This window comes from Apis mellifera, linkage group LG8, assembly GCF_003254395.2.
Source record: "Apis mellifera strain DH4 linkage group LG8, Amel_HAv3.1, whole genome shotgun sequence".
Lineage (NCBI taxonomy): Eukaryota > Metazoa > Arthropoda > Insecta > Hymenoptera > Apidae > Apis > Apis mellifera.
In genome coordinates this window covers 7,519,069-7,538,369 of record NC_037645.1, presented here as the reverse complement: position 1 = coordinate 7,538,369, position 19,301 = coordinate 7,519,069, and the positions used below count along the sequence as shown (strand labels likewise).

The 19,301-nt window shown below is 32.6% G+C and overlaps 1 protein-coding gene across 1 annotated transcript in view; it reads right to left on the bottom strand.

Annotated features, from left to right (window-relative positions):
• The window catches only part of AChE-2 (acetylcholinesterase 2), a gene marked incomplete in the record, with an annotated part of 134,894 nt that overhangs the window by 23,467 nt on the left and 92,126 nt on the right, over positions 1-19,301 (bottom strand). The window contains 2 exon segments of the mRNA NM_001040230.1: positions 9,384-9,542; positions 9,544-9,549. Of these exon segments, the coding sequence (NP_001035320.1) occupies positions 9,384-9,542; positions 9,544-9,549 (165 nt within the window).

Here is a 19,301-nt window from a genome sequence, read left to right as displayed (position 1 = left end):
GGACATGTTTCGATATCTACATAAGGCTACATAAAATTAGTTTTCATTTAAAAAAGAAACTCTTTCTTTATACACGTGATGAAGAATATTCCATTGATTCGAAGAAAATCAAAATTACTTTTACAGTCTTCTCCATTCTCACAGCAACAAATTTAAACTCTATACGATTATATTCTCCATTCCTATAATAAAATAATAAATATAAGCGAACAATATCACCTATTCCAACCAAAAAAAAAAAAAACCAAAATCCCACAATGAAAAAAAAAATTCCAATTTCCTCAGACGAAGAACGATTCCACTTGCTAACAAAAAAAAAAAAAAATATTCGAACCAAGTTTCCATCATCGAGGGATCGGAAAAACGAACGCGACAGGAATAAGTAGAATAGGACGAGAATAGAGGCGGCTAAGATTCCACAATGAGAAGGAAAACGTATCGCGTATATCTAGCAAGGATTTCTTCGTCTATTTTCGCGCAGGCAGGAAATAGGGGCGACGAGGTATATCCTCCCAATTGGTGGGGCCGTGTTATCAACTGGGCCATTTATTGATTCAGCCACGGCCTGTATTCTTAAATCCCGGCCAGATACGACGGAAATAACTGGGAATCCGTGCATAATACCGACCGACCGACGACGACGACGACGACGTCCCGACGAACTTCTAAAACGGACGGGGTTGGAAAATCCGACACAATAGGATCTCGACTCAACCACTATCGAAAGACAGAGAGAGAGAGAAAGAGAGAGAGAGAAAGAGAGAGAGAGAAAGAGAGAGAGAGAGAGAAAGAGAGAGAGAGAGAGAGAGAGAGAGGGAGGAGGGGATGGACTTTAGGATGGAATTAAATTCGACCTGTTCGAGGTCGGACCGAATTATCCGTTGATCCTTAATTGACACAGAATGGAAGAGGATAAAAATAAAAGGTTCCTCTTTCTCCTCGCGTGTTTTCCCTCCCCCGAATCGAGGGAGGAAATCGTGACCTCCGACTGTGAGGGTCAGAGAGAGAGAAGAGTACGAGAAAAATGTATTTATTGACGTCGTGTTATTTGCGGCGGATATTGCGACAAAGTTAGAATTTCGACAATTGACGTTGGTTTTTCTTTTTCTTTTCTTTTTGCTCTTGTACTTTTTTTTTAAATGTGAAAGCTTGGGCAGATAAATTAATAATGTAATATTACAATAATTTGAGAAAAATTAATTAGTATTCTTCATCGATGATATGCATTGTTGTAAATATATTCGATTTCGATATATTGGATTCTGATACTTAATACGCACGTGGCGCTAGTATCGCACCAGCCGCCATATTGTTATGGAGTAACTCCAAACATGTGAAAATTAAACAAACTGTCGTAACGCTATAACCATTTATTTGTGTAAAAAAAAACAAAAAATCAAAATATCAAATTGAAAATTTGAAAAAATATACAAGCAACACGATATTCGATTGATATTCAAACAATTTTTTATATCGTGGATGTTAACACGAAAAGTGAAAAGTTACTGGATTTATCCCCGAATTTTCCACGATTTTTCAATCAGTCTCTAAAAAACTCCTAAAAAAATTTCTATCTAATCAAACGACGATGTAGAAAGAGAGAGAGAGAGCTCATCGAAAATCTCGCTCGCCAAGCATCGGAGAGAAGAAGTTTCGTTTAGATATGAGTTGAAGTGTTTTCCTAGGTAGGGTCTAGGTTTTCAATCGACAACCGTTCCACAAAGCCGCGACAAACTGCTCCACACCTCCTCGAACGATCGCATCGACAAGTTTTTCTGAAAAACTTGGATCACCTTTCACCTCGAGCATCGAGTCGTGGAAAAAGTTTTGAAATCGCCATCGAACTTTCATACGACACCGAGAGACTGTTAAAGTCGAGTGCTCGATCTTTTTTTTCTTTTTTTTTGAGTGATGAGACGTGAAACAGCGTTGTCTCTGAATAGGTGAAAAAAAAAAAAGAATCGTTTCTACGTCTTGGAGGTTATTTGTTCGCGCCTCTTTACCTCGAAATCATCAGTTTATTGCAACGATGAAATAAAGATTTCTAAACTCGTGGAAATATTTTGAGGGAAGGATATTTTGATATTAGATGAAGGAATAATATTGAATCATCGTGAAAATTCGTCGTGGATTTAAAATGTTTGGAAACTGGAAATATAGTTTCTAACTCTTATTGTTAGTCGTGAATTTAAACGATCCAAAAATTTTTGCATTTTTCTCAACTCGAGACTTGGTTTTTGCATTTTGATTAACTTCTTATCAGAAAAATTATGATTCATAAGAAAGAAGAATGAAAAGCTTCTTGAAAAATAAAAAAAGAAAAAAGAAAGAAAGGGAAGAAAAAGAAACTACCATTTTTTTCTTTCACTCGACCGACTCGAGAACTTTTATAGGAAGAGAGATTAACGATCTTGTGATATATTTTGGTAAATGTAAAAAATTTGATCTGATTGAATTTAATCGGAAATAATTATGGAAATTATTTTCAATGGAATTGTGTTTTTCTTCAAATCATCTCAAACTTTCAGAATAATCTAATCTTTCAGAAATGAAGGAGAAAAATTTGAATTCTCAAGAAATGAATTTTTAAATTTTGTGTTTGATTGAATTTAATTATTGAATTAGATATATTTAATTTTAATGAAATTATATTTTCTTTCAGATGAGCTTCTGAAAATTCTTATGAAATGATTCAATATTTCAGAAAGGAAGAAAAATTTGAATTTTAATGTTCAAAAAGAAGAAAAAAAAAACAAATTTTGATATTTTGTCCAAATTAAAGGAATAAACGAGGAAAGTTTATGAATGTACTATTGTCGTTATGGCAGTAATTCTGTTCGATAAACGTCGTTAATTTTAACGATGTTTAAAATTACAAAGGCAACAGTGGGACAAAGAGAGACTGGAGTGGGGATGAAGATCGACCAAAGGGAAACTCAGGGGCGAGCATAATGATATGAGGATCGATAATACCCAACAGATGGATAGTAGAAATTTCGTTATGCTGCTTCAATATTAAACGCTTGTTGAGTATTTTTTAATCGAGTTCACTTGTTTCCTACAACACGTTTAAAAATCACACAATTGTTATTCTTTTCACGTTAAAAAAATATTTGCACTTTGCAAAAATATTTTTTAAAAAAAATTTCTTTATCGTCAATCTTGACAAAATGAAAAATTAAATCAAATTCATAAAAGAATAAAAACGAAAAATCGATCATTGATGATTTATTTATTATGGTTAATTCATACTACTTACTATCGATTTTCGTACTGACCAATTGCCGATATGCTCTACTTAAACACTTCTGACTTTTCATTCGTTCCTTAAAGGCGAATTTAGATTTTTCACTCTGGATACGCATTCTATGGATGGTGAACAATGAAAGATTGCTTCCACTTGCATTTTGTTCAAAGTGAACGTTAAAAATGATCGAGTGGAACAAATTATATTTACAGATATAAACTTAAATTCAATAATCGCACATTTAAATCTAAATTCACTTGAAATTATGATAAGAATTAATTAATTGAATCACACAACTGTAAATTCACTTTATTTTTTTGAATATCTAAAATGAAAGAATGTAAATTCGCCTTTACCTTGAAAAATTAGTTTTTATATTCCACAATTCTCAAGGAATTATATCCATTTTCGTTAAAGACAGTCCAAATGCCTCTTTTCATCATTAATAACGCCACAAATCCGATGGTCCAACCAGTTTTTCCACCGGATTTTCTTTTCAAGAAACGATTCCACGCCACGGCTGTCAATAGTCGTTGAACCTTTGGATAGCTTGGATTCATTCCTTTCAATCTTGCTTTCCAACACCGATCAATGAATAGCGGCTTCGCGAGAAATCGTGGAGCGCGATCTGGCTCGGTCGATAATGAAGTTTAGCAGCAAGAAAAACCCCACCATGGTGAAAAGAGATTCGGTCTGAAAGGAGGCTTTCAAGCAAGCCTCGTGTCTCATTTCCATTAATCTCGTCGGCTAATCGCCCCCCTCGATTCAAAAGGAAACGGATGTGATTTATTCCTTGGTCGCCATTATCATTTCTTTCGCAGATGCTCGAAAAGAAAAAAATGATCTTTCGATAAACGAACGTTTGAAAATAAATTGTCTTCTATATCTAGATACATTTTAACTCTCTTTTCGAATGAGAAACGAATTATTGAGATACACGGTATTTTTCTTCAACCTTTGGAAACTTTTCTACGATCTTCGGTGGTACAGGTTAGGATACGCGTCGATAAGGAAGGGAGAGTTCTATGAATTTTTTGTCACGTGACGAGTCGAAAGCTAGGAAATCAGCGTACGCTGATGGACGAAATGTGTTTCGAGTTTCGAAGCGACAGATATACACGCGTAGTTTCTACGACTACTAAGCGGCTACTATTTCGTTTCCATTCCTTTTTCCACGTATTTTCTGACCCACTTATCGGCTTTGAACTTGTTTCGACCCTTGCCAAAGGGAAACTTACGACTTCTTTCCTAAAAAAAAAAAAAAAAAAAAAGGTCACCTTTAATTTTTCTCCCTTATCGAGTTCGAGAACGAACGAGAAACTAGAGAAGAGCGAGTCCCAGCGTCGTTTTATTATTCAAAGTTTCGAGAAATTCGTAAAAGGAAAAAGGAGGAAGGCAGAGGAAGAATGGAAAGACGAGCCATTGTTTCGTATCATTCGATCCTTTTAATCAAAACCACATCCCTGCTCGAGGTTCGAGAATAAACCTTCCAGAAACTCATAGATCGACCAATTAACCGTGCTGCTTCCTTCTTTGAAAGAAAGAGATCAAGGGGTGAAGAAAGTTTGAAAGCGTGGCGAAGAGGGAAGGGGGTGGGAAACGAGTTAAAGGAAGGGCAACCTGGTGGCGAAATCGTTATTAAGATTACGGTGGGCCGCGCATGAGTAATGACATCCCCTTTTGCTTCCAACCATCGTTCCCTGATAAATTACCTCCTCCCTTAATTACTCGGCTCTCAACATTCCGTTTATGTCCGCATTTCACGTTTCAGTTAGTTCCAGAAATCGAGCTGCTTTTCCATGAAAATGAGGCGCACACGTGGAGGAAGGAATTTCATGGAAATGAAACACTGGAGGAGTTTTTGGATGGTAAAAGTTTGAAGAGTATCATCCATTTTCTCTTTTTGATTTTGATCAGATCGATTCATCCAGGTATGCGAGAGTGAAATGCAAGGGTTTGGGTTTTAATCTTTTAATTAGATTTTTTTCTGAATTGTTAAAATTGTTTCGTTCTTTCCTTGATTTGGGATTAGGATTAGATCTGATCGTGGTCTAAATTAAGTCATTGCAGGGTTTCTTTTTCTTCCAATCTCGAGATTAAACCTGGGATTAGGACTGGTTTTGGTTGGAATTAGATCTTTTAACATCCTTTTTAATTCTCAAGATCAAATTAACTCTGTATTCTGCCTTTTCTTTTTCCCAGATTCCAAGATTGAATCTGAATTTTGGTGGAAATTAAGTCTCAATGAATTCTTGGAGATAAATATTTTTACTTATTCCTTTTCAACTCCAAGATTAGATTTAATCAAATCAAATTGAAGCTAGATCTTTCGCTCATTCTCTTCTTAATATAAGAATTTATATTATTCGTTTCTTATCATCAACGTAATTATTCTTTGTTTCAGTTTCGAAATTAGATTTGGAAGATCAAAGTAAATCTCAGTTAATCCTTTCACTTATCCTTCTTTCAACGTTAAAGAATTGAGTTTATATGCTTCTTCTTTTTTTTTTTTTAACTCTGAGATTAGATTTAATTGCAAAGTTTTAATTAGACTTAAATTAAATCTTCCATTTATCCTTCCTTAGAATTACATTTCTTCCAACTCACACTTCATCCATCTCGATACGTCACATCTAAGACCTAAGTTGGATCTCCAACTTATTCTTTCTTCAACTTTAAGACTTACACTTACAGACTTATTCTTTATTCAAGATTAGATTTATTTGCAAGTTAAAAACTCAAGAACCTAAGATGGGAGAACTTTTTACTTGTTTTTTCTTAAAATCTAAGTTAAAAACTTATCCAAATTAAAATTTCACTTGTTCCATTTCTTCAAACTTACACTTTATCTATCTCAGTTGAGTAAGATAGATCTTTAATTTTTATTTTTCCTTCAACCTTAAAATTAAAATTACATTTCACTTATCCTAAATTTCTTTATATTTCTTCCAATTTAAACTTCATCCACCTCGTATACGTCATTTTTAAGATCTAAGTTGGATCTTTAACTTATTCTTCCTTCAACTTTAAGATTTACATTTATAGATTTATTCAAGATTAGATTTACTTGCAAGTCAAGAACCTAAGACAGGAGAACTTTTTATTCGTTTTTTCTTTAAAATCTAAGTTAAAAACTTATCCAAGTTAAAATTTCACTTGTTCCATTTCTTTAAATTTACATTTTATCCATCTCAGCTGAGTAAGATAGATCTTTAACTTATTTTCAACCTTAAAATTAAAATTACATTTCACTTATCCTAAATTTCTTTATATTTCTTCCAACTTAAACTTCATCCACCTCATACAGTCTTTCAACCACATAAAATCCAACACTTACAGACTTATTTCTCCTCTCAAAATCGGATTTAAGATTGCAAGATTGAATACACACATCAAATTATAATTATCCTTGAAGGTGTCACTCGCCTGAACCCTCCCCTGAAAGTTAAAACGTTTCCACGTTTGTTATATTTCTTCTCCAACTTGCTTCACTCCTTCATCCATCACGATACGTCCGCCCAAAAGCTCATAACATCCTCGTTGAACGTTCCATAAATCGTGAAACTCTAATGTCGCTCCCCGAGAGCTAAAGAGCCGATGAAAGTTCAAGGAGTTCTTCTCCAGTTTGCCGACGAGTCGTGTATGTCGGCCTTTATAACTTTGTGGAATATATATATATATATATATATATATATATCGAGATATTTCGTGATAAACTCAAGTAGCTTGGCCACAGAAAGGTTTAACCATGCGGAACGAAGAAATTACGATTTCTTACCAGAGTGAGAGAAGGAGAGACAGAGAAAAAGAGCGAGAGAGAGAGAGAGAGGTAAGAATCTAATAACCTGGAAGAGGATTTCTAGAATCGTTCCTTCAAGTTTCTCTCCCTTTGAGAAACTCTTGAGATCGAGCTTTCAAATATTATATATCGATTTATATACCGCATAAACGCGACGATCAACGATGATAATCTCTTATAATATACAAGTTTATTCGAGTGAGTTTATTGGAGTTTTGCTTTGAAGAATCCTTTGAAATTATTATTATTATTCTTTTTTTTTTTTTGGAAAGGAAATGCAGAAGAAATATTCGAATTTGCTATCCTTTGAAGAAGAAGAAATTATTATTATTATTATTCTTTTTTTTTTTGGGAATGCAGAAGAAATATTCGAATGGCTGACTTCGTTCATGGTTGACAAATGGAAAGAGAGGAGGAGAAAAAGAAAAATGAATAAATTTTTCCAGGATTGAAAACACGTTGATTGGTGATTTGTAGAAATGGTTATCGATATCAATACAGTTTGGTTTTAATTTCCAACTGGAAGAAATTTTTTTACTGATTTTCGTCATTATGGTAAAAATGTTGATTGAAATTTATATAAAAGAAAAAGGAAAAAAAAAATATTCTTTTTTAAACAAAGGAAAAACAGGAAATTTTTAAACGTTGCGAATTTTGAAACGAATTTTACACAGTTTTTGTTTCGTAGTTAATTGAATTTTCTTTCTGCTGGTTAAATAAATAAATAAATAAATTTTCTTCCCTCTCCACATTTCTCTACGCGGTATATAATATAATTCAAAGTAAAATATATTCGTTATATTCGACTTCTCCGGTCACTCAGATTCCATTCCTTTCGTTAAAATTGTTATTCGCAACAACAAGATTGTACATGAATAATAAACAAGCAAATATAGAATTATCAACAGATGCGAGATAATAATTAAAATATTACAGTTTCAGCTTGGTGGAATAACAAATTATTATTAGTAGATAATTCGAAATATCTACTCGATAAATTATGCAAATTAGTCTTAACGCAAGCTCAATAATTATGTTTATCCATGCAATATTGGATGTTTATTGTTATCATTTCTTCCCTTTTTTTTTTGTTTAAATAATATTATAACAAGTTTCAAGATCGTAAATTCGTATTTAAATAATATTCCACTGGAATATATGTATAATTTCAATTTTCCTTCCCTTTCTAATTCCCCGTCGTTGTAATAATAAATTCATAAATGGAATGGTTGTTGCACGAACTGAAAAATATTTTGCACGAACACCACTTTTACTTTTAATATTTTCACTTTCGAGCTGGCACGGCCATCATAAATCTACGATCACCATGTCTCATGGCACTAATGGCTGCGTTACTCCACGCTAGTTCTATCTTTACCTGCTCCATTCTCTTTCTTTTTTTTTTATGAAATATTTAATTTTTGCCTCCCTCTGTCTTTTTATAAATATTTTGCCATCTTTTGGCCAATGCGAATAAACATCCAAGATATAAGAAACGTGTCTTTTTATCTTTTAATTTTTTGGTAACACATTTTACACAATATTTTAATTCAAATTACTTTTTATCGGTTTATTAAGGAAATATTTGTGTAAAATTGTTCAATAAATTCAGAATATGGGCAAAAATAAAAGAAAATGCACTGTATTTGATCTTTAGTCGTCATTCGTTTATCTATACTACTTGCTGACCGAGTCAGTAAAGTCAGATGTTCTACTTAAACACCCCATAAATCTTCTTCTTTCGATTTCCTCTTGAATCAAACTTATATATCCCATATAATATGTCGTAGCATCAAGAATAATTATCCAGAAAAGAATTAAAGAAAAAGAAATTCCATAGTTGATCCATATTATTTATAAATTCACTCGGCTGACCGATCGCCAATATATTCTACTTAAAAAAATCCCTATTCAAACTTTTCTCAAATTATTCACAACTCAATTGAATTGAGCCTGAATTTTCAATTTATCTCGACTCCTAAAATCGATCCCCCAAACCCATATATATATAAATACTTAATAAAATAAATTAAAAAAAGGATTTAAGCACGAGCACGTGGAAAACGTGCACGCCATATATTAAAAGGAACAACAAGCAGGTTCGTTAAAGAGAGGGAATCACGTTAGAGCCGCGTTATCATTATCCGCTCCACGTGACTTTTCGTCTCGTGGAAATGTCAGGCTATAATATAATAGAGTCCCTTTTACATATATATATATATATATATATATATATATATATATATATATATATATATCGATCGGCCACCTTTCACGTGACGCGCCATCCCCTCCCCTGTAGCACAGCAACACGTGAGGGGAAAAAGCGTTACCTACTTGCGTGAAGAAGTAGTAGTAGACCTTCATGCCACGATCGGCGAACAATTGGGCGAAATGGATCGAGGGACAGATGAAGAAGTAGTCGCCAACCACGTCCGCGACCATTTTTTGGTAAATATACCCGTTGTACACCTCCTCCCAGTCCGTGTACTGAAACAGAAATATTTTTCACTCGTTAATGAGGGAAATTATTTCTCCGCGGAAGGAGTTGAGTTTTTAGAAATTAAGAGAAATTATATTATATAAATATAGAAATTATATATATAAATTATAGAAATTATATATATATACATAAATTATACAGAGATTTGTACACGTTAGGGTGTATACGAATAAAAGTTTATTGAAGTTCGAATTGAATTTAAATTTTCAAATTTCACCTATGCGATATTCTATAATAAATCTTGTCGAATATTTACGATTATACGCGCGAATAATAAAATTTTATTCGGCGTAAATTTTTGTTTATTTAATTTTCAAACTTGCACAATGTTACACTACGCAATAATATTCTATAATAAATCTCGTCGAATATTTATTCGATTGTGCGAATAAAAGTTTATTATTCAAGTGAATTTATTCAATTTTCAAATTTGCAAAGTTATTATGCAATATTCTTCGATTGATAAACCCCGTAAAAATTTATTATTATATGGAAATTTTTCAATTTCTGTTTACGAATTTAATTTTTCAAATTTGCAAAATTTCTACGACAAATATCAGTATATCGATATTTACGACTGTGAATAAAACGTGATTTCTCCAATTATCTAATCAATATTTTTAAATATCAATTTTTCAAATATAAAATTCCTCAAATTTCGATTCAACAAAACTTGAAATGATCCTATATTTTCCTAACGTCTTTTCAAAAATTGAACCCCTTTCGAAATCGCAATAACAACAATATCAGATTAAATTGGACGAATTCACGAACGAGGAATGTTTTTCTTTTCTGAAATCCTTTCCACCTTTGCCTTCTTTTTTTTTTCGCTATTTACACCATTTACACCGAGGAGAAGAATTTAAAGGCTCCGATAAAACTTTCCTTTCTTTTTTTTTTTTTTTTTTGCATCCGACGTTTTTAAACGGTTTTAAACGGCGGACAATTTTCTGATTCTTTACGGCGCGGTGAAATTCACGGTTCTCAGTTATCGAGCCCCGTTTATCACCGTTATACCGTAAACACCCAGCCTCGATCGATACCAGCCCGATTATTGCTCTCGGTTTAACTGAAAATATAAACGGCCATTGTACGCTCCCCGCCGCAATGTTGTTAATTGTCCCCTTGAAAAACTTTTGCCGTGTATCCTTTTCGCCCGATGCTACTACGCCGTGTTTCAATAAAATTCCTCGTAAATTTATATATATAGAGTTTGAATTTTCGTCTGCGCGTCAATTATATATATAATTGTTGATTAAAAAGGGATTAATCAATTTCCAAATCCTCCAATTAGAAATGGTATTACTATAAAAAAAATTATTAAGAATGCGTGTTTTTTCTTTCTACTTACAATTGTATTTGTAAATTTGATCATTATTAATTCATGATCCTGAAGGGATCTTAATTCTATTCGAATAATTAGTCTTATCGATGAATCAATTATTTCAGACCATAAAGCTATAATAATATACAAGATTCCAATATTTTTATGATTCGTTGATACGAATCACTTTATAATTAAGATTTGAAAATTACTTTTTATTTTTAATTTTGAAGATTATAATAGTTTAAATTAACTTGAAATCTTTTGAATTTAGTGATCGTGATTGGTGGAATTAAAATTTGAAATTTTGATTTATCATGGTGGTTTTTTGGTTTAAGTTTAAACTAATTGTATAAGATGATAGAAATATGATTTTTTTTTGTTTCAAAAGTTTAAATCAGAAAAGAATATATTTTTTAAATTGAAGGAATATCTTAAAAAAGATATCTTATTTTTCATCAATTTCCAGCGAATTTTTCCAATTTGAATTTCCCTTCAATTCGAAGAAAAGTATACAAAATTTTAATTACAAATAATCGCAATAACAATTATAAAAAATAGGAATTTATCACGATTTATCGATTCATTATCTTTGTTGCACTAAAAAAAATCAAAATTATTTAATATATAATTTAACGATGTAAGAATTTCTTCTTTCACGTTATGTTCGACAATTCTTCTTCCTCTTCAAATTTGTTAATCAACGAGGAAGAAGTTAGAATCAAAATCAATAATTAATGGAGAAACTTGGATCTCCTCCTCCCTCGGTTTCGAGGTGAGATGCATAATCGTACTCGAATAAACAACGATGCTTCCATTGAGGAATTATCGAGCAGAATTTTCGTGAATAATGGAATTGTCGTTAATTGACGGGCGCAGACTTAAGGAGGATGATATTGAAGAGGAGAGAGAAAGAGAGAGAGAGAGAGGAGTTGAAGTGCTCCTTGAAACGAATCGACATTGGAACAGTGGAAACTAACTACCAATGATTCTAAAGATTCTTTCGACATTGATAAAGAAGCTTTGAGGAGAGGAGAGGAGAGGAAGCGAAAGATGTGAGGTTTGCGCACGGATTCCATTTTGTTCGATCGTGATTGACGGAGAGATGGAATTTAATATCAACGAGTGCAACGTCTCAAGAGAGAAGGGAATCAATTAAATCTTCCCCTTTGGTTTTTCAATGGTTTCTTTAAATCTGTAGAAAATTTTGAAGAAGGAATAATTGCAAACCAAAAGATGGATTACTACTTATTCTTACTTCTGATACAATTTATGTATGCTTTTCTTGTATTGAAATTGTTTATAAAAAAAGAGAAGACAATTATAGTGATTTTTACTTTTATAGTCTTGACTTAAAAATTGTTTAAAATGCAAGGCGATGCAATTTTGTTTAAATTGCAAAAATGGATGGACTGGTTTTTATTTATGGCACAGTCTTTAAAATTGCCAAAATTGTTTAAAGAAAGAATAATTATAAAAGATAGGTGTATTCTGATTCTATTCTTGTCTTTAAAAATACTAAAATTAATTTAAAATGCAAATACTTTAAAAATTAAAGAGATATCGATTTTTATTTTTCATGCCTATTTAAGTCTTTGCTTCTCTCAATTTTGAATTATATTGAAATTGTTTTCAACGAATTTTCCATAATTTCGAGAAAGATACGAATAATACGAATAATTCTCACCCTGTGCTTCATCAACCAACTGTATCTTCTACTTTCATCTATCCTCTTCAAAATTAAAAAAAACCTGCCTAACCCTTAATATATAACCCCAAAATAATAATCGAATCTCAAATTAAAACTTCTCATCTCGATTTAAACGAAGTCCAAACTTGACTTCCCCCTTCGATCAATCAAATACGAGTACGAGTACGTAATTTCAAAAATTATTGAACGAATCACAAAACAAGAAGAAGAAGAAGAAGAAGAAAAAGAAGAAGAAAAAACGAACGGTGTAACTTTGATTGCTCTGAAAGATTGCTCCAACAAGTTTGATGAAACGAGACCTCCTCCCCCCCTCACCCTGGGACCAAAGAAGAAGACCAGGTTGAAACCAGCGTGTAATTAACCTCCTCAACTCCCTGCCATCTCCCCGTGAAATCCATCTTGTACACGCCGCCGCCATTCTGGAAATATATCTGCCATATCGTGTCGTTCCCCTTTGAGGGAAGCATCGACGATGTAATACCTCTCGCCGTTCCTTGGACAACTCCCGCCCTTTTTCTTTCACGATCCTCGAAATCAACGCTCTCGCCATCCAACGATCCCTCGATTCCCATCATCCTATGGACGGTCGAGGATGGTCATACATTTTAATGGGGAATCACGTTGGAATTAGCATACCGACTATATGGTGGGCGGGCAGTTGTCGATTAAAACAGATGCAAATGAACACAGGGTGTCTTCTCCCCCACTATTATTTTCTGAACGATTACTGGAGCGGAGTCGTGTGTGTCCTATCTCACACTTTCCCCATAGTTGTTAATGAAACCTGTGAACAGATCTAATTCTATCCTGGCATCAATCTACTGGAGGATAATGTGGTGGAAGGGATTGTAAAATAGGGTGATTTTAGAAAGATTGAATTTACTTGTGAATTATTAATGTTAATAATTAAAGTTGATATTTTTAGGAATTTGGTTATGATTGTATTTTGGGGAAAAAGTTTTGAGAATTGTTTATGAGTTTAATTTCAATTTCTTTTGATGAATTCTTTTGTTATATGTGCAAAAGTGATTTGATGATTTGCCAGAGATTATTTATTACTTTCATTTCAATGTTTCATATAGTTCTTTGAATATTCCAATTAGGAGAATGTATATATGTGAGAATGTTCAAGTTAGTTTTACTTTTTGCCAATAATTGATGTTTAACTCTTCAGAAACGAATGCTGTTGTTAAAAGTCAAAGTTCAACTTTCTTATTGCAGTGAAAAAATATATAATTACTGTTCAACTTTTCAGGAAGAGATTAAGATACTTTATATTATTTTAAAAAAGAAGAGAGAAATATACAAGCCACTCAAAAGTCAAAATTCAACTTTTTTATTGCAGTGCCAAAATCTATAATTACTGTTTCAGAAAGAGATTAGGATATTTTATATTATCTTAAAAAAGAAGAGAGAAATATATAAACCATTCAAAAGTCAAAGTTCAATTAATTATTGTTCAACTTTTCAGGAAGAGATTAGGATATTTTATATTATTTTAAACAAGAAGAAAGAAATATACAAGCCACTCAAAAGTCAAAGTTCAACTTTTTTATTACAGTGCCAAAATCTATAATTACTGTTTTATAAAGAGATTAGGATATTTTATATTATTTTAAAAAAGAAATATACAAGCCACTCAAAAGTCAAAGTTCAACTAATTACTGTTCAACTTTTCAGAAAGAGATTAGGATATTTTATATTATTTTAAACGAGAAGAGAGAAATATACAAGCCACTCAAAAGTTAAAGTTCAATTTTTTTATTGCAGTGCCAAAATCTATAATTACTGTTTTATAAAGAGATTAGGATATTTTATATTATTTTAAAAAAGAAATATACAAGCCACTCAAAAGTCAAAGTTCAACTAATTACTGTTTAACTTCTCAGGAAGAGATTAGGATATTTTATATTATTTTAAACAGAGAGAAATATACAAGTCACTCAAAAGTCAAAGTTCAACTTTTCAGAAAGAGATTAGGATATTCTATATTATATTTAAAAAAAAAAAGAGAGAGAAATATATGAAATGTACAAAATGTACAATTAGGGATTAATTCTCACTTAAAACTTCAATTTTAACCATCCAACTACTTGTTTCTTCCACCCACTACACACCACGCATCCCTAGACAGGATGAAATTTTGTCAAGGATGCAGGCAACACGATAGTTTGCCTTGGCTGCCTCTCTCTCGAGGCTTTGATCCAAAGTTTCAACCGCGGGAATCTCGCGTAATCTCAGTTCTTATCGAAGAAGGAAGGAACAAATTGCCGGTGACAAATTGTGAGAAGGCTTGCTGATCCAATTGAGCCAATCTCGTCACACGTTCAAATCGAGAACAATTCGTTGATCTTTTTAAATCGTCAGAATTACAATCTCTTCGAATCTTTGATAAATCCATTAAGTATCCACGAATTTATATATCGTATAATACATCGAGCTCGAAAATTCAACGATTGTCGATTTCATTTTGTATCCGCAAGAGAAACTTACGTATTTCGTGGATGAATAAAAAAAGAGGAAAACTAAAATTTTCAATTCACATATTTTTAGTACAGCCTCTTTCTTCGAAACGTTCTTCAATTATTTTTCGATGAAGTTTATGGTTAAAACTCCCTCTGTGGTCCCTTCACGCATCCGGAAGTCGATGCAGAAACGGAGCGAGTCGATTTTTTTTTTTCCTTTTCAACCGTTAACAACCCGCCATTCACGAGTATTCTACGCTCGTTAGCTCGTAGTTCTTTAAAAGAGTTTATATAAAAAATTTTCCTCGGTTTTTTCTTCTCATTTTCCAATATTTTCCCTCCGTTCGTGGTATCAATCGAGAGTGCATCAACAATCGGGGGTGTTGTTTAACTTTGCAAAAATGGATTCCGTAAAAAAGGAAAAATTGAACTATTCCTTTCGTTAAAAAAAAAAAAAATATTCAAAAAATTAGATACAAGCGATGATTCGAATTGAAGAAAATATTTTTATATCGATGAATTTCAAATGGGAACCATTTCTTTCGTATAAAAAAAAAAAAAAGTTGTGGGAAAATTATATCGTTACAAATTTGCTCGCAGAATCGAATCGCGAATGATTATTAAACACGAAATAGAAAAAATTTTCTATGCGTTTTTTTTTATCATTCGTTAAAAATTTCCAGAAAATTATTAATCAAAAAAAAAAAAAAAAAATAGAAATTTTCTACGCTCGTAGAATTTCGAATTGAATGTCTATCCTTCTTTTCGTAAAAAAAAAAAAAAAGAATTATTCGTTAAAAATTTCCAAAATTGAATGGTTAAATGATTCATCAAAAAAAAAAAAAAAAAAAAGAAAAAAGAAATTTTCCATATATCGCGAGCGAGAATTGATTATGGCCTCGAAAACCGTTTATCCCTCTCCCCTCTTTCTATACCAAATACCAAAGTTGAAAGCTCGAGTGGAATGTTCCTATTGAAAAAAAAAAAAAAAAGCTGTTGACGTTTAAATAAAAATCTCGACGGGCGTAGGCTGGCATGATTTAAAGGGTAATATCATTTATCGAGATCTTGAAGAGCAACGTCGTCATCGTCGTCGTCGTCGTCGTCGTCGTCGTCGTTGTGTTGGCGTTGAGTAGCGAGCATATGACGGAATAACGAGCGGTATGCGTGTCGGCTGTGAGACGGCTGACAAGCGTGGGGACGAGTGGGCAGAAGTAGGCTGTGATGTCGTTCGGTAAAAGGTCGTGACAAATCGAAATGACCGGACGAATGCTCGTGAAAATTAATGGAGACAGAGAGAGAGAGAGAGAGAGAGACTGCCACGTCTCGAGATTGCCTCGACAACGAGCGTTACGATTGTTAATAAGAAGAAGGGGGGTGAAGGTTCTAGATGTTAGAGTTTGTATATTACAGGATGTGTAAAAAATGTGGAAACATCAGAGATTCCTGGGGTAATTTCAAGCAGGATTTTCCTTTGCAAAAACTTTCGTTATCGAGTTATTAAGGAAAAAAATTCACGGTAGCGAAGGGTATCGACCGAGCTCGAGCAAACAAGCGATATGCGGCGTTGGACAAATATTTATTATGATTGTTATGGATATTGTTATTATCGATGGTGTTGATTATTATAATTGCATGAATATTTGAGAAAATATCGTTAATTTCGTAAATTATATTTTTTTTGTGTAGATAGATTATTGATTGATCGCGATTGTTGTTACAAATTATGTAAACAAGAAATTTTGTACAAGTATTTCTCGCGTAAATTGATATTAATTTTCACGGCCTGGGAGAAGATTATACTCACGAATGAAATACGTGAGATGGATTTGGGGATTCGTTTTAATTCGCTTCTATATTACGCGATTGTCTGAATTATTACGTTATTATACGTTTCTCTTTATAACGTGTTCCAATATTTATGTTTCGAATTGGTTGTGACTTTTAATTACAGAATATCTGTTCATTGCACGCTATTCAATGATATCTCACTTTGTACTGTAATAAATATAGGGTGTCTCATCTGATTTTGACAGGTTTGAAATGTTTGATATTATATTCATTTAAGCATATACGAGTTAATATTTCTTTTTTTTTTTTTTTTTTTTATAGAGAATTTGTCGAGCTGCATCGATCCATTTATAATATGTATTTAATATAACGCATATTAAAAAAAATATATAATATTCCATTAAAAAAAAAAAAAACACAACACAACTGACCTTTTATTTTTATGACTTTTATACACACACTCACGAAAGAATTAATAACGATAATATAAAACAATATACATCTACATTTAACATTTCGTTCAACTTTTATGCGAAATTATTTTTTCCTATTTTTCATTCCAAAATGAGACGAAACACCCTGTATTATCTGCATCATTTACGCAAAATATATATGCAAGATATAACACGAAAAAAATACAATATCCGTAGTTAAAAAATCCATAAGTTCATAATAAAGAATGGAGAAAGATATATAATATCTTTTCTCTCTGAAGATCATTAATATCGTCGAACGTCTGCACGACGTATTTAAAATTTTAAATCGTTATAAAAATGGGGGATGAGATTAATTTTTGTTAAAGATCGCTGCGCCCGTCGTGATTAAAGGAATTCTTAATTTCGAGCGATTCATTGCACGCCCTCGTTAATGGCGTTGCATTTTAAACGCACGGACAGTTTATTCGATCCGCCGGAGACGAGAGCGCTTTGAAGACGGCCCCCAGTCGGATTAATTGGAAATAATTCGATCGTTGAATTTTTTAACGGGCGACCGCCGTTGGCAGAAGTCGTTTAATTTCCTGATTCGACCCGTGTTTAATTATCCAGCCGACTTTGATCTCGAATGTCCGAAAGCAACCGATCGCGATGCTTCTCTTCCATCTCTCTCTGTTTCCATTCATTGGACGAGATGATCCGAGGGAATCGGGTACACGTTTTGTTTCAGAGACACGATATACACTTTCCACTATCCGTGAAAGGAAACGCGATCGTTTCGCGATAATTCTCTCCTCTCTTTCTGGTCTTTTTCTTCGACTGTTAATACTGTTCCGACGATCTTCTTAATGGCATCTTAGTTGCCGTTGCAATTTGCACGGGAAACGTTGGAAAACACTTGAAGCAAATGGGACATTGTTTCAATGATTTCCAATTCTCGGCATAGCTCTTTTAAATGGTAATATTACCGCTCCTTTTATCCTGTTTTACACGCCGAGTGCTTGAACATTCGAGGACTTTCTTTTTTCCCCTCTTCTCTCAATTTTGGTAAGGATTTTTTTTTTCCCTTTCTTGACTTTATCAACTATTTTTTTTATTACTTTTTTCGTAGTAATTTTTCGTTTTTACTTTATAAGTGGTACTTTGAACACTTTTTTTTTTTTAACTTTTTTCCAAGTTTTTTTTATTATGGACTCTCTTCTCTGATAATTTGATTTTCTCTTTCGTTTCCATGGAAAACATTTTCTCCTTTTTTCTACTATCGATTATTTTAATACGATTTTAATTTTTCTCTTCTTTTCCCCTATTGTTTTCTTTTTTCTTTTTTTGATTGATGATTGAAATATTTTTTAAATATTCTAAAATTTTCTTTTGAATATATAACTTTCAGGAATTTTTCTTTGTCGAAATTTTGTTAGGATTGTCTTTCATTTGATTAAATTCGAAAATATCCAAAGAAAAATCGAAGAAAAAATCTAAAATTTGGAATTGAACCTAGGTCCCACCGGGTAGGAAATTAATCCGTATCCATTATGCTATAATTGATTTCATCTTTCTTATTTTTAATATGGATATTTCATCATCAGTTTATTATCCGCAGTAAGTGCTCGTACATTTCATACCTTATCTACCATGTTTGCAATTTACCATTATTAATAATTTAAAGCTTACAACGGTTAATGATCTCCGTATATGAATATTAGAAAATTAATCTACATAAATAATATATATAACGAGAATTTTCTATGCTATCGGTATAAGAAGAATTTTTATGAATCTTTAAATTTTTAATTTTGCCCAAATTTGTACGATAAAAGAGCCTTTCAAAAGCACCTGGTGGTCGAATTTATAACGATTTTCCGAAGATACAAGGACGCGACATATTTATTCTATTTTACGTTGAGTATGTAATTCACATTTAATTCCAATTAACAAACTGGGAACGAACTGAAAGCTCTCTCTCTCTCTTCTTTTTCAAAAATTATAAATTCCAAAAGGAAGAAAAGGAAAAAATCGAATCCGTTTAA